Here is a 14466-nt window from a genome sequence, read left to right on the forward strand (position 1 = left end):
CTGAGAGTCGTGTCCAGGATAGCCCCCAAGAACCGTGCTGTCCTGGAAGGGAAGAGAGACGAATTCTCCCTGTTGAGAGTGAGACCCAGATTCCTGAAAAGGTTCGTACATGCCTTGACCGTTTCCTCCGCTGCCCCCCTGGACGGGGTCTTCAGTAACCAGTCATCCAGGTAAGGGAAGACCTGAAAATGCTGCTTCTTTAGGAAGGCTGCCACCGGTGCCAGCACCTTGGTAAAGATGCTTGGGGCAGAGCGAAGTCCGAAGGGTAAAACTTTGAATTGGAAGTGGCTCTTGGCTACTGTGAATCGAAGAAAATACGCATCTTCGAGATCGAGAGTGGCCATGAAATCTCCCGGATTGAGGAGACGTAAGATATCCTGGAGCGAGACCATCCGAAAGGATTGAGAAATTAGATAGGTGTTTAGCTCCCTGAGATCTAAGATGGGGCGCCATTTCTCTAGCGTCCTCTTGACCAGGAAAAACCTGGAATAGAAACCTTCCCCTTTTTGAGAGGAGGGAACCAGCTCTACCGCTCCCTTGAGGAGCATCTGATTAACTTCGAGCCGCAAGAGCCGCAGATGTTTCGAAGGCATGGCAGCAGGGGGTTTGGAAGGTGGTATTTGAATAAATTCCAGTGTATGGCCCTCTTGAATGATGTTGAGCACCCAACGGTCTGATGTTATCCGTTTCCAGTTGTGGAGGTATTGAGACACCCTGCCTCCCACAGATGTTGATGGGGAGGTGGGTACAGCAGGCAGAGCCAGAATGCCGCTATTGCCTCTTGGAAGAATCACGTCCCTGGCGATTCTACTTTCCTCTAGCACTGGACCTAGAGAAAGACGAAGTTTGGCCTTGTTTCTGCTGGTAAGGTTGTCGATACGATTAGGCGTTGACCCATAAGAAGAGTACCGTTGTTGTTGGTACGAACCTCTGTAAGAAGTAGTACTCTTTCCTCTGGCTCCCCAGAAAGGAACCTTACGATACGGAAGAGTACCGAGAGATCTAGCCGTCTCCGTATCCTTTTTTTATGTCCTGGAGGGCATCATCGATATGCTTGCCAAACAATGCCTCGCCATAAAATGGGAGGTCCAGGATCTTGTTTTGGACCTCCGGCCTGAACCATGTCGCCCTGAGCCATCCTTGGCGACGAAAAACCGCTGCGCCTGCCAGCGAACGGAAAGCCGTAGTGGCAATATCCATGGCACAGTCTATCACCTCTGCCGATGTCCCCTCCCGCTCCTGCAGCATCTTCTTGGCCTCCGCCTTGGACTCCTGGAGGAGTTGGTCCAAATATGGTGATAGATCACACCACATTTGGCGATCATATCTGCCAAGGATCACCAACGCATTCGCTGCCCGTACCGGAAGACTTGCCATTGAGGAACATCTCTTCCCCACATTATCAAGGCGCCTGGCCTTTTTATCAGGAGGAGTTGTCAAGGGTGCAGAAGGATTACGTGACTTTCTCTGCGCCAACTGCGATATTACTGAATCCGGTTTCGGTTGCCCAATCAAAGACGCCGGACTATCCTCAGGGGCCTTGTACTTCTTTTCCAGGCGTGGCAAAACTGGAATCCCCGTAGCTGGGTTCTTCATTGCCTTCAAACCCTCATCCTAGACATGGCGGACAATGGGAATGGACCGGATTACATTCCTGTAGGGCTCCTTAAAATCATAGCGGAAGCACTCTGTTTGCACAAAAGGCATTGGAAGTGTGAACCTACTGGAGGGCTCTCTCCATCAGCTTGTGAAAACCCCCAATATCTGCCGGGGGAGAGTCCACTGGGTCCGGATTAGGTGACGCTGGGTCCGGGATCACATAATCATCCCACTCTTAACCTAATTGTGAAGGACCATGTGCATAGCCAAAAGAGTCCTGATCATCCCCATCAGAATCCTCTTCTTCCTCAAGCAACAGTGTGGGAGGCAAGGGGGTAACCCCTCCTTGGAGATGTCATATCCGGCGTTATCCTCTTTAAGGAAATTGTAATCCTCTCCGTCGTCGACGGTACCGTCGGCGATGGGGTTGCCAAAGAAACCCTAGTCGACGAGGTCCTCGACGGAAGATCCACCGTCGATGGCTGAATTTATTTATTTTATTTATTTAAAGAGTTTTATATAGCGCTGGCTAGACCCAAAGGTATCAGAGCGCTTTACATGAGAATCAACAATGTAACAGAAAAAGTTCAACAATTACACAATAGATCGAAAAATAGGATGAGACATGTAGGACTGTTTGGAAGAGAATCAAGACCGTACAATGCTTTTGCTAATAATTACACTTCTGGAACAGAAAGGTAACTTCATTATACTTCTGAAAATAATAATTAAAAAATCTATTTTGATTAGGCGAGAAGCTGCCTTTACTATAAACAGTAAATACCAAGATAAAGACGGTAGAAAGTGGGCATCAAAGGTAGGCCAGGTACACTTCTAATTACTTTATTCGTTATTCTTCATTCCAAATGATGACAAAAAGCTATTTTTGTTAACTTTTCTCTAGCATAGTGCATTGTGGAGAGGGAGAACTACGCATAGGAGGTGAATTCAACACAATACTACACACAGATATAAACAGGTTCAAAGCATGTTATAATACTCAGAAAAACTCCAACTTCACTCACACAACTAATCATCGATCTAAATTTAACGGATGTTTGGAGGGAGCAACATTTAGACAAAAGAGAGCACGCTTTTTCATAGTGTGCACTAAACACATCCCCTTTGAGAGCATTAATAGCCTAAATACTAGATAACTTGATATTAGACTATGCATCGGTCCAACTCTCGTTAAAATAGTCGACGACGAGCTGGGCGTCATCGACACCGCCATCGACGAGACCGTCAACGCTCCTGCCGTCATCTTCATCGTAATTGCTCCCGTCGACGATACCGTCGTCACTACTGCCGTCGTCGACACCCTTATCGTCGCCGCTGTCGTCGACACCTTCGTCGACACTCTCGTCGTTGTAACCGTCATCGACGCGCCCGTCGACGCTGCCTGCACCGTCAAAGGTGTAACTTTCTTCACCGGAGATTTAGAAGCATTCGTCGGCTGAGTCTTTTGTAGCGTCGTCGACGACTTGGAATCTTTCTCTGACTTCTCAGATGTTAGAGAAGAGGCCTTCTTAAACGCTTCTGTAGCTGAAGATAGTGCTTCCCTATCCTTTACACTGTGGTGAGGAGATTTGCCAGGACTCCGGCTTTCAGACTCACGAGGGGTCTTTTTTGAGGCCTTAACAGGACGCTCTGAGGATGGTGAAGGGGAAGCCCTACCCCTTTTGACTGACCTTCTGGATGAGGTAGCAGATGACGAATCCTCACTGTCACTTGACAGAGTTTCCTTCCTCGACTTCAGCTTCTGGAGTCAAGTGAGGAGGCGACCCTCAAGGTCCCAGACGGTCTTTAATAGAGAAGGTGCGGCAGATCTTGCAGTCCGCAGCCTTATGATCAGGGTACAGGCAATAAATGCAGTCCTTATGCCTGTCCTCCACATACAGCCTTTTTTTGCCACAGGTGGAACAAGCCTTGAAAAGGGCTTTCTTCTCCTTGTCAGACATTTCAGGTGAAACACCTAACAATTCTGAAGGAAAAATGCTGGAAAATCTGAGGCTCTGAGGTTCTCTCAGGAGGGTTCTATGGGGTGAGGCTAATCTGATTGGCTGTTGCTTTGCTTTGGTCTCTTTTGCAAAAAGAGGTAGATATGCTACAAAAGGAAATGAGGCCTAGGCCTTTTTTCTTTCGTACCTACTGCTATGATATTTTGTTACCGAGACTCCCATTCCGACGACGGGGAATGATACAAGCTATGGGAATCTATGAAAGTTCCAATACTGGAGTAACATAGCAATCCACCAGAAGGTGGGTGCAGAAGAACAAGCTAAAGGTCTTCGCAGAACGGGGAGGAAGGGTGGAATGGGAAGGAATCTGCGGCTAGAATCGTCTCTACCAGATACATCGTTACCGAAGGTAAGTAACTCACACATCTGATAGAGACTACTAGCCGCAGATTCCTTAACGTAGAATAGATACCCTAGCCATACCCAAGGGGAAGGAGGGTCTGCGAAAGGACACCACCAGTCCGGACAGAACAGAGGGCCCCAAGGGAACAAGTACAACGACCGGTCGAGGAGCCCCGTCCTCCCAGGCAAGGGGAACCCCCACAAGCAAAACACCACCGACCCCAGAAGGGTGTGGGAGAAAGAAAAGAAGAAAGAGGAAGCCCTTCCACACTCAACAGAGGAACAAGGGCAAGGCCAGGGAGGGCCGAAGCACCCCACGCCCTGCCAAGGCAACAGAACCCCCAGCCTATGCCAGGCAAGCAAGAGGGAGAAGAAAAGCCTAGAGGGCCAAAGGAAACAAGGGAAAAGAAGGCGAGCCCACCATAGGCGGAAGGTCACAGACCAGACAAAGCGGCGCAGGCAGCAAGAAGCAGCCAGAAGAACAGCCCGGGGCCCTTAGGAAGACCGGACCGGTTACGCCTGAAAAAAAGGGGGGGGGGACACAAACCGTCCCAGCCTCCAGGACAGGAGCATGAAGGTGAGGAAAGGCCCGGATACACCACCCAGAGGGGTCCGCGCACACAAAAAGAAGCATCTGCAACATACAGAAACGCCACGGAGCGGAGAGGCCCGAAAGCGACCACAACTCCCCAGCACAGCGCAAGCTATATAACAGCTACCACTACCCCACATTGGGTACGTTAAGTCCCAAAACATGGGAACCCTCTTTGGAAGAAACTTCCGCAGCAGAGGACAACCAAAAGAGCCACGGGGGAAAAAAACCAGCAGAAGGCTTATCAAGCACCCCAAGAGAAAAACAGAAGGCCTATTCTCAGGACCAATCTGTGCACATGACTGAAGGAAAAAACACACCGTCAACAAAGGGCCGACAGGCAGCCAACAAAACCACAGTCTCAGCAAGGAGGACTCGAGTGGCCATAAAACACACAGCACAGCAAGGACAACTTGCCCAAATGGAGGTCCAAGAACCAGATCAACTCACCAGTCACTGAGGGGGAGGAGGAGGACGAAGCCCTGCCAAGAACCTCTGGATGGCCGAGTCTGCTGGGACGGTGGAGACAGCATGGAGGGGAAGGCAGTTTGCAAAAGTGGGCTGGAGGTAGAGGAGTGGAGGGAAAGACACGCCGGGTCACCCGGTGCTGGAAGGTGCCGGTGCAGGAGGGGTTGGGGCACTGTGTCCCCCGTAGCGGGACGCTTCCAAGTCCCCATCAGGGACAAAAGAAGAAAACCCTCAAAGGGAAGCAAAAGCTCCCTCCCACCAGAGACCTGGTGGAGAACCTCCAAACGATGATCAGCAGGGAAATGAGCCACCGGGTCACCCATGCGCAAAATACCCATAGCCGTAGACACAGCGCGAGCGTAGGCCGCACCCGCCTTCGTATGGCCTCGCGGCGGAGAAAGCAGCTCCTCCGTGGGCGACGGCTGCAAACTAAGGCGGACGTCCCCGAAGCCAAGCGGTGCTGGCAAAGGCCAGACCTGAAAGGTAGAAGGAGGGACCGAGGAGTGAGGGACCTGACGACGCCAGGGAAAAAGCCACCACGCGGCGGCCTGTCTCCGTTGAGGACGACAACAGCAGGCACCCAACCTCCGGAGAAGAGAGAGCTTCCGAAGACAAGTCCGCAACTCGACGCCCGTCGGGCGCCGTAGAGTCCGCAGCCTGAGGCAGGACGTCATCACCGTCCGGCGGCAAAGGAGACGCCGGGCAGGTGTCCCCGAGGTCACACAGCGCCGGAGCGGACCTAGAGCCAAATTGGCCAAGGGGCGGTGCTGGAACGGCGCCGACGAGGAAACTGCCTGCGTGGAGGGACGAGAGGGACCGGGGGAGTGACAAGAAGCCCTCCGCCAGCTTCGACCCTGAATGGGATGTAGGGGGTCCACCGACTCATGCGGCACCGCCGAGGCCGATTCAACCGCCGACTCGACTTCCGACAAGGCAGCCACTTGCGCGGAGGGGCCCGGAGGTGGATGAGGGGTCCCCGCCCAGCCTCGACCCATAGCGGGATGAGGGGGGTCCGCCCACCCCTGTGGTGCCGCTCGGGCCAGCAGCTGCCAGTGCCGTAGTGGGGTCACCTCAGCCGTGGACAAGGCTGCTGCCTGTCCAGAGGGCCGAGAGGGGTTCGGGGATGAGGGCCGAGAGGGGTTCGGGGATGCGACCCGAGCCCCGGCGACCTCCTGCTACACCACAGGGACTCCCCGCAGGAGTTTGCGGCGAGGCAGAGGCGCCGTGGTCCAAAGGAGGGACCCCTGAAGGGCCACACCCCAACAGCACCACATCCTCCAAGCCTGGAGCCGAGCCAGTCGGGGCCGGAATCGCCGACGACGCTGCTGAGGGCCCCGCACAATGCAAAGGATACGCCGACGTCCCAGGAAGGGAAGGAAGAGGGAGAGATGCCAGCGAGGCCTGCAAAGCCGCCACATATGTCCCCATTTGGGCTCTCGATGCCCCTCACCGGGAAACAGTGGATAGGGAGACGAGATGCGGGGCCGCATCACCCGCGGAGAGCCCACGCCCCCAACAGGCCGGAAACCAGCTCTCGGGGACAAACTGCGGCACTTACCCACCGGGGAGCGATGCTCGTGTGGGGCAGGAGAGGGATGAGGACGACGACGACCTCTTCGAGAACCTTACGCCGAAGCTGATCGAGGGGAAGAAGCCGACCCCCGCCGCGACTTAGGCTTCAACTGTTGGCACGCCTCGCAATCAGGGGAGCTGTGATCTTCCCCCAAACACCACATGCAAATGAGGTGCGGTTCCGTCGGCGACATAAGGCGTCCACACGTTGAGCACGACTTAAAGCCTGAAGGTATTCGCACACTGTTCCACAGATAACACACAAGGTGAAAAGAAAAAAGAGGGGTCTAAACAGGCCCAGGAAAGAGAATGGATCCGCGTTGCACGCGGAAAAGGAAAAAACTGACGTAGGCGTGCCGGGGTGGAACTTATGTGACTTCGCTGACGACGCCTGGGCGGAGTCGCGCGATGACGTCCCCCCGGCGCGCAGGGATGCTGTGGCAAAAAGTTTTCCGGATCACGTCTCACGCCTGGGTATAATTCTACATTAAGGAATCTGCGGCTAGTAGTCGCCATCAGATGATGTGGCATTACTTTTAATACTGTTACCGTGGGACTCCACCCATGACGACAGGGACAATTCAAGCATGTGAATCTATAAAAGATACAATAATGGAGAACTCATATAACCAAAATCAACTTAAATATACAAAATATCTATGGTGCCTTCAGGCAAACTTGACAATGGACAAATTCAACTACCTGGTTTATGTGCAAAAGGCTCTTCTTTGGGCACTGTGGAATTGAGCGAAGCAGATAGTGACGGCTCTGGGTTATCAGCTCCAGAGAATCAATCTAGAAAAAAGAAAGTAGGAGTATATTCAATATATGTTAGTGAGTCACCTTGCTGACCCCACCGTAAAAATGAGTATCACAGAACGCAAAGAAATTGAACTTGTATCATAAAATTGGTGAATTTCCACCGAACATTTAATTTTTTTTTGCTAGTTTAAAGGCTCAGTTAGAATCAGTAGACTTAGGAGTTGTCATTTGTACATTAACACTAGCTGTCACCATTTGTCTATGGGGGACTAAATCGCATGATGAACAAGTTACTTAACCTCTGTAATGCCTTATCTGTTAGAGACTCTATCTGGTTGCAGACTCCTTACCTTAGAATATTCCCAAGGCATCAGAGTGCACTAGAAAGTTTTTAAGCAGTACTCCTGTGTGCCGGTAGGTGGCGCTGTTGGGCTCGGTGTCGGCCACACCAGAAATGACGTAGACCGTGCCTATATAGTTGCCACCGCAGCATGCTGGCATTAGTTCCCTTCACAACTTTCCACGAGAGGAGCGCAAAGCTATGATAAAGACTGACAACTGATTAAAATGTTAAGGCCCTTAGAACAGTGACCCTTACACTCTAATTAGTTTGCAGAGCAAGGAGGATCGGTAAGGATTCCACGTCTAGATAGAGTCTCTACCAGATAAGGCGTTACCGAAGGTAAGTAACTTGTTCATCTGATAGTGACTTCTAGCTGCAGATTTCTTAATTTCGATTAGATCCCCAAGCAATGCCTCCCCAGAGGTGGGTCTGCGAATCTGATTTAAACTAGGGAGACCTGCAGTATCGAATGGGGAAAGTGCCCGTCACAATGGACCTGACTGTTCAGGCAGGAGTACTGGTAAGCATGTGCTGAGATGTCTACGTTGCTGCGTGACAGATGTCCAGGAAAGGGAATTTGCAGGCTAAAGCCTTGGGTCTGGTGGAATGTGCACACAAGCCCTCACGGGATTGCTTTTTGGCCAACTTGAGATGGTCAGTTTGTACACGGCCTTCTCTTTCTTGACCCCTACATACCCCACGAAGGCTTGATCATCCACCCAAAACGCTCTGGCCTACATGTAAAGGAGTCACAACCTTCAGAAGGAAGGAGACACGGGTCCGGACTACCAGCTTACATAGATATATGGTGGCGTAGGGAGGGATGTACCAAAAGTGACTGCAATTCGCTGATCCTCTTGGCTGATGTAATGGCCACTAGAAAAGCATTCTTGATGGTCAATAACTGGAGAGAGCAATTGTGCAATGGCTAAAAGGGTGCACACATTAACAAGGTCAGGACGAGGTTTAAGTCCACTGGGGCATGATGAATGGCCTGGGGGGGGGGGAAGAAACATATTGCAAACTGTTGAGAAACCTAGCCACAGCCAGTTACTTGAACAAAGAAGATTGTTCTGGAAACCGCTGAAATAGCTGATAAGAAGCCTTAAACCATGCCCAGAGAAGGCAGAAGACCATGAGAAAGGGGTGCAGAAAAAGGACTGATGTTCCTAAATGCACCCCATGCCACAAAAGTATTACAGTGTCAGGCATATACAGACTTGGTGAAGGAACACCTGCTGGCAGAATTACATCTCAGACTTCGGGAGGAAGTCCAAAAGCTGTGAACTGTTGCAGCTCAATATTCACACATGAAGGTGAAGGGTGCTCAGGTTTGGGTGCATGATTTTCTCTGTTGCTGTGACAGAAGATCCTCTCGAGGAGTAAACCTGATCAGGGGACCAATGCTCATGCTCAGCAGCTTGGGATACCAGACTCTCCGTGCCCAATCTGGAGACACAAGAATGGCTTGGACTTGGTCGTTCCTGATCTTCTTGAGACCTCTAGGCAGGAGTGGTATTGGCCAGAAAAGCGTGCAAGAGGCCAGAGCTCACTCGAGACTAAAAGTGTCTCTGAGCGAGAGCCACCTTGGAAACTCCAGCACGCAAAATTGCTGACATTGTGCGTGCTCAGCAGTGGCGAAAAGATCTAAACACGCTCTCCTAACTCTTGAAAGAGACCTTGCACCACCTCCGGATGTCAATGCCATTCGTGATCCGCTAGGCATTGACAGCTGAGTTTGGCGCCATGGGGTTCAGAGAACCTGCCAGGTGCTGAACAAAAAGGGAAATGCTGTGACGTCCCAGCCATGTCCAGAAACGCATGGGCTCTTCACAAATGGTTCACAACCCTACCTTGCCTTGTTTGTTGCAGTACCACATGGTTGTGGTGTTGTCCATGAACACCTGCACCAGCTTTCTCCTTATCGAAGGAAGAAAGGATTTCAATGCCAGTCGGATCGCCTGGAGCTCCAGAAAGCTGATGTGAAGCCCAGACTCCGCCGGAGACCAGAGTCCTCTGATCGCCACCTCCCCCAGTTGGCAATCCCAAAAGGGATGCATCTGTCACTACAGTCAACAATGGCTGGGGAATAGAGAAGGGTCTGCCACTAACCCAATTGCAGTTCGTCAGCCACCACTGCAGGTCTTTTGCAGTTCACTTCAAGATCCAAACAATGTCTGAGAGATTCCCCTGATGCTGTGCCCACTGGATCTTCAGGTCCCAATGCAGAGCCCTCCCATGCCAATTGGCATGTGTCATCAGAAAGATGCTGGAGGCCATGAGAAACAACAGCCTCATAATCAGTCTCACTTAAAACCAGGATAGAGGCTGAAACATCTATATCATAGCCTGAATATCCTAGACTTGCCGTTCAGGAAGATAGACCTGAAACTGCACTTTGTTCAGAACAACTCTGATGAAAGGAAGCGCCTGAGAGGGAGTCATATGTGACTTTCGCACCGTTGATCGCGAGCTCCAGCAAGTGCAGGAGATTTGCCATAGCCTAGAGGTGACTACCTGTGTCGAGCTCGTGTTCAACAGGCAATTATGGTAGATGGGGTAGACTAGAACTCCAGACTTTCGTGGATGAGCTGCAACCACCAAAATCACCTTGGTGAACACCCAAGGGGCGCTGGTAAGGCCAAACGGGAGGACGGCAAACTGCAAGTGCTCTTGTCCCACAGTGAACTGCAGGTAACTTCTGTGGGCAGGCAGGACGGGGATGTGGAAATATGCATCCTGCAAGTCCAGCGCTAGAAGGTGCAGGTCAAGGATAGGACGAAGGCCTCCATCCTTTTTGGGCACCAAAAAGTAGCCGGAATAACAGCCAATGTCTAATTCTGATACCAAAACCCTCTTGATGGCTCTGTTGGCCAAGAGAGCTAGCACTTACTGATGGAGCAATGAGAGGTGGTCATACGTCGACTGTCATATGTGGGTTGCCTGGGTGGTCACAAAGGATATGGAGTAGCCTCTTTGGACAATCTATAAAGCCAGCAGTCTGATGTTACTGACTTTCGGTGGGGAGGATGATAGCATATCCTGCCCCCTACTGGATGCCCATGATGGTAGGATGGCAAACTAAAGTGGTTTGGAGGCTGTGGCGGCTGGAGGGCAGGGGATGAAGGACTAGCCCGACCTCCAGCTAACTGTCCCACGTGGACCTGCGTCAAAAGCTACAAAAAGGATAGGAAAGGGTGGAAGGCGAGCTGGGTTTGAGGAGAGGCGATGGGGAAGCCCAAGGACCTGGCTGTCCCCCTGCTATCCTTAAAGCTCTTCAGTGCTGAGTCCGCCTACCTCTCAGAAAAAACAAGAGCCATCAAAGGGCATTTCCATAAATGAGACTTTAACACCCCCTGAAAAGCCAGTGGTTCTCAGCCAGACGTGGTGCCAAAGGGCCACCGACAATGAAATCATTCAACATAGTCCACATCAGATGGTAAACTTTGCTGTCTCTCTCTGGTCAGCAGGAACTTGGACGAGAATGGCTCGGGCCTCCTCCGAGACCAAAGGCAGCACTTGCGCAGCCAAATCCCAGATCGTATGAGAGTATCTACCCAAAATACACACGGTGTTCATCGTCTGTAGCGCAAGGCTTGCAGATGAGAACATCCTCTTCCCAAAGGAATCCAGCCGATTGGATTCTCTATCTGGTGGGGTGGTAGGGAATACACCAGGGTTGACTGTAGAGGTGGAGGCTCGGACTACCAAACTCTCTGGGCTGGGGTGCTGTGTAAGGAAACTCGGGTCCCCAGGATTGAGACAATAGGGCAGGGAATCGTCTATTGGTAAGGGCTGTCAAGGTGTTCGTCTTGACTGCCACAGAGGGCAACTGTAGGTCAGCCGGCCTACACACCACCATAGCGAAAGAGGCACCCTTCTCAGTAGCCATGGGTGGGGGAGAGACCAAGCCAGTGTCTGGTGAGGTGTCTAACCAGCTGGCCTCCCCCAGTTCTTCATACCAGTTGACCTCAGTATCATCTAGGGGATGCTAATATCCATAAGGTCCTCAGACCCTTCTTATTCATCTCCCTCCCCTGGCCTTTGGAATGAAAAAGCCACTGGCTCTGACCTGGAGGGCATGGTCCAGTCAGTGTCGGATGACACCAATCTGGCTCTGTGTCGGAGTCAGGAATGACTATGAAGATGGTGCCACCAGGGGAGTCGGCACTAGAGTGGGCGCCAGGGAAGGTCTCAGTCTCACAGGCAGCTCTGCTCTAGTTCCAACACCGGATCCATGGGGCTTCGCTGGTGCTGAGGGCAAACCTGCTGGCAAGGATCCAGTGGGGCCCCCTTCCGGGCACTATGAGGCCCAGAGGCGCTCCGGAGGGGTCGCCCAAATATGAGGTGTTTGACCTCTTAAAATTCGTTCAGCTGGGTGGAGATCACTCAGGGAAAGTCAGGGTAGAGTGGATCACCCGACGTCATTTGTTAGCTTAGGCTGTTTCCACCCTCAGATTCAGAGCGTGTAAGCAGATTGGCATGGCCAGTGTGCAGATCTCTAAATTGGGACTTTTTTAGATGGAAAAATAGTCCAGACCACAGAATGGGGAGGCAGGAGTGTGGGAGAGGAATCTGCAGTTAGGGTACCCACCAGAAAGATCTCTACTGAAAGTAAGTAACCTGTTCTTCTGATGGATAGTTCTAACTGAAGACACCTCACATTGTGAATAGATACCATAGCAATGCTTCCCAAGGAGGTGGGTCTGTGAAATAGTTCAAACCAAAAAGTCCTTCAGGTCTGAGAGGGCAAAATGCCCCTCTCAACTGACTTGACAGTCGAGGACGTAGTGCTTCATGAACCTATGTACTGATACCCAAGTAGCTGCCTGACAAATGTCTAGGATAGGCCATCCATGTGCCAATGCCGTTGCAGTAGCTGTGACTCTGGTGGAATGAGCCCATAAGCTTCTTGGTTTTATGGCGATGTGAAAGATAGTCTTCTACGGACAACTGTGCAGCGATTCAAAAGTGGTGTACATCAAAAAGTGAGGACTAAGTTCAAGACCTCGTGTGGCAGCATAAAGTGTTTTGACAAAAATGAATGAAGCAAACCTTTCAAAAATCTCAGTACACCAAGTGTCAATGTGTTGGGTGCCGCACCAGTCCCCAAATTTGTTGCAAAACTAGCGGACACTGATTTTGTGGAAGGATGCCTCGTTTCCAGGGGTGAAGCGGTGTTAAGAACTACAGAAGTGTGATAGCCTGTGCAGCATGAAAGTGTCTTACCACATTAGGCAGGAATGCCACTTATGTTCTCAAAACCGGTTTGTCAGGAAAATATTATGTGTGAGGTTGGTGCGCCAAGAGTGCCTCAGGTTCTTTCAAACACCGAAGCAATGTTATGGCAATTAAAAAGACAGTTTTTAATGGTAAAAGATGCAGTGGACAACTATGCAATGGTTTAAAAGGGGTACACGTGAGGAAGGAAAGGACTACATTTAAGCCCACTGTGGCATCACAAAGAGCTCTGGCTGAAACAAATGCTGCAAATATTTGAGGAACCGCATCACAAAAGGTGATTTAATCTAATAAGGTTGCTCCGGCAACTGTAAAAATACAGAAAAGCTGTCAACTAAACATTAACAGTGCCCAACACAAGTTCTTGCTGGGACAATGACAAAAGGAAACAACTCTTCAAACAGTTAAACTTGTGGCGGGCCAATATGGCGGGTGCAGTATCAAACCTCAAAGTTGGCCCGTGCCCAGTGTACACTGATTTTGAATATGGGTGCCTGTCTGCGAGAATATCTTCAACGACCTCAGGAGGTCAAATGAGGTCAACTGTTGTGGCTCAATCTCCAAGAAGGGCGATGCAGATTATTCAGGCTTTGATGCAGTACCGTGCCCTGCTACTGTGAAAGAAGATTTTCCCAAAGTGGCAGCTTGATAAGAGGACAGATGCTAATGCCCAGGAGTTCTGAGTACCCCTTTCTCTTTACCCAATCTAGTGCCGGTAGGATGACTAACCCTCAGTTGGTCCTGGTCTTTTTCAGAACTCCAGGCAGGAGATGCAGCATCTGGAAAGCATACAGGTGTCCTGAGTGCCACTGTAGGCAGAATTTGTCTTTGTCTGAGAGCCTCATTTGGAACTCAATTGCTCAAAAGAGCTGCCTGAGCGTTTTCGGCAGTGGAAGAAAGATTGAGCCAGGGTTCTACTCATAGATGGAAGACGTGGGGCGCCGCTTTTTAAGTTTAACTAGATTTCATCTGCAAGTTGTTGGTGGCTCAATTCATCTGCCTGGCGTTAGGGAATCTCGCCAGGTGGCTCACCACCAGAGAAATGTCATCTTCTAAAGGTGTAAAGCTTCTTGACACAGGATTCAAGAACCGATCACACCCTGTATATCGCAAAACCACATGTCAGACGTGTTGTCCATGAACCCCCACACCAGCCTTCCTCTGATGGTGAGAATGAAGGCCTTTAATGCCAAGTGAATCACCCTCACCTCCAACAAAAGTATGTGGAGTCAGGCTTTTGCAGGAGACCAGTGGGCTCTGATCTACACTCCTCCCTGATAGCCTCCCCAACTCAGAAGTGATGCACCCATAATCAGGGTTAAATTTAGGAGAGGTAAGGAGAAGGGTCTGCCACTTATTTAATCGCGATCCATCAGTACCACTGCAGATCTTTTGCATTTTCCTCCGAAATCTGTTTTAAAAAAAAAAGTTTTTATTCGCATTTTAACAATTAATACATACATTCACCCCCCACCCCCACCGAAGACCAAGTTCATGAAACAGATTAAATTAAACCATCTGAAAAA

The 14466-nt window shown here is 50.7% G+C and overlaps 1 protein-coding gene and 1 long non-coding RNA gene across 2 annotated transcripts in view; one reads left to right on the forward strand and one right to left on the reverse strand.

Annotated features, from left to right (window-relative positions):
• Positions 1 to 14466, reverse strand: part of FANCA (FA complementation group A) — a 674778-nt gene that overhangs the window by 45802 nt on the left and 614510 nt on the right. The window contains exon 42 of the mRNA XM_078671408.1: positions 7297 to 7389. Coding sequence (XP_078527534.1) covers positions 7297 to 7389 — 93 coding nt within the window. The remainder of the gene's footprint in view (positions 1 to 7296; positions 7390 to 14466) is intronic.
• Positions 1 to 14466, forward strand: part of LOC144799833 (uncharacterized) — a 90455-nt gene that overhangs the window by 8506 nt on the left and 67483 nt on the right. The gene's annotated exons all lie outside the window — the stretch shown is intronic.

This window comes from Lissotriton helveticus, chromosome 12 (assembly GCF_964261635.1).
Source record: "Lissotriton helveticus chromosome 12, aLisHel1.1, whole genome shotgun sequence".
In the NCBI taxonomy this organism is placed as follows: domain Eukaryota; kingdom Metazoa; phylum Chordata; class Amphibia; order Caudata; family Salamandridae; genus Lissotriton; species Lissotriton helveticus.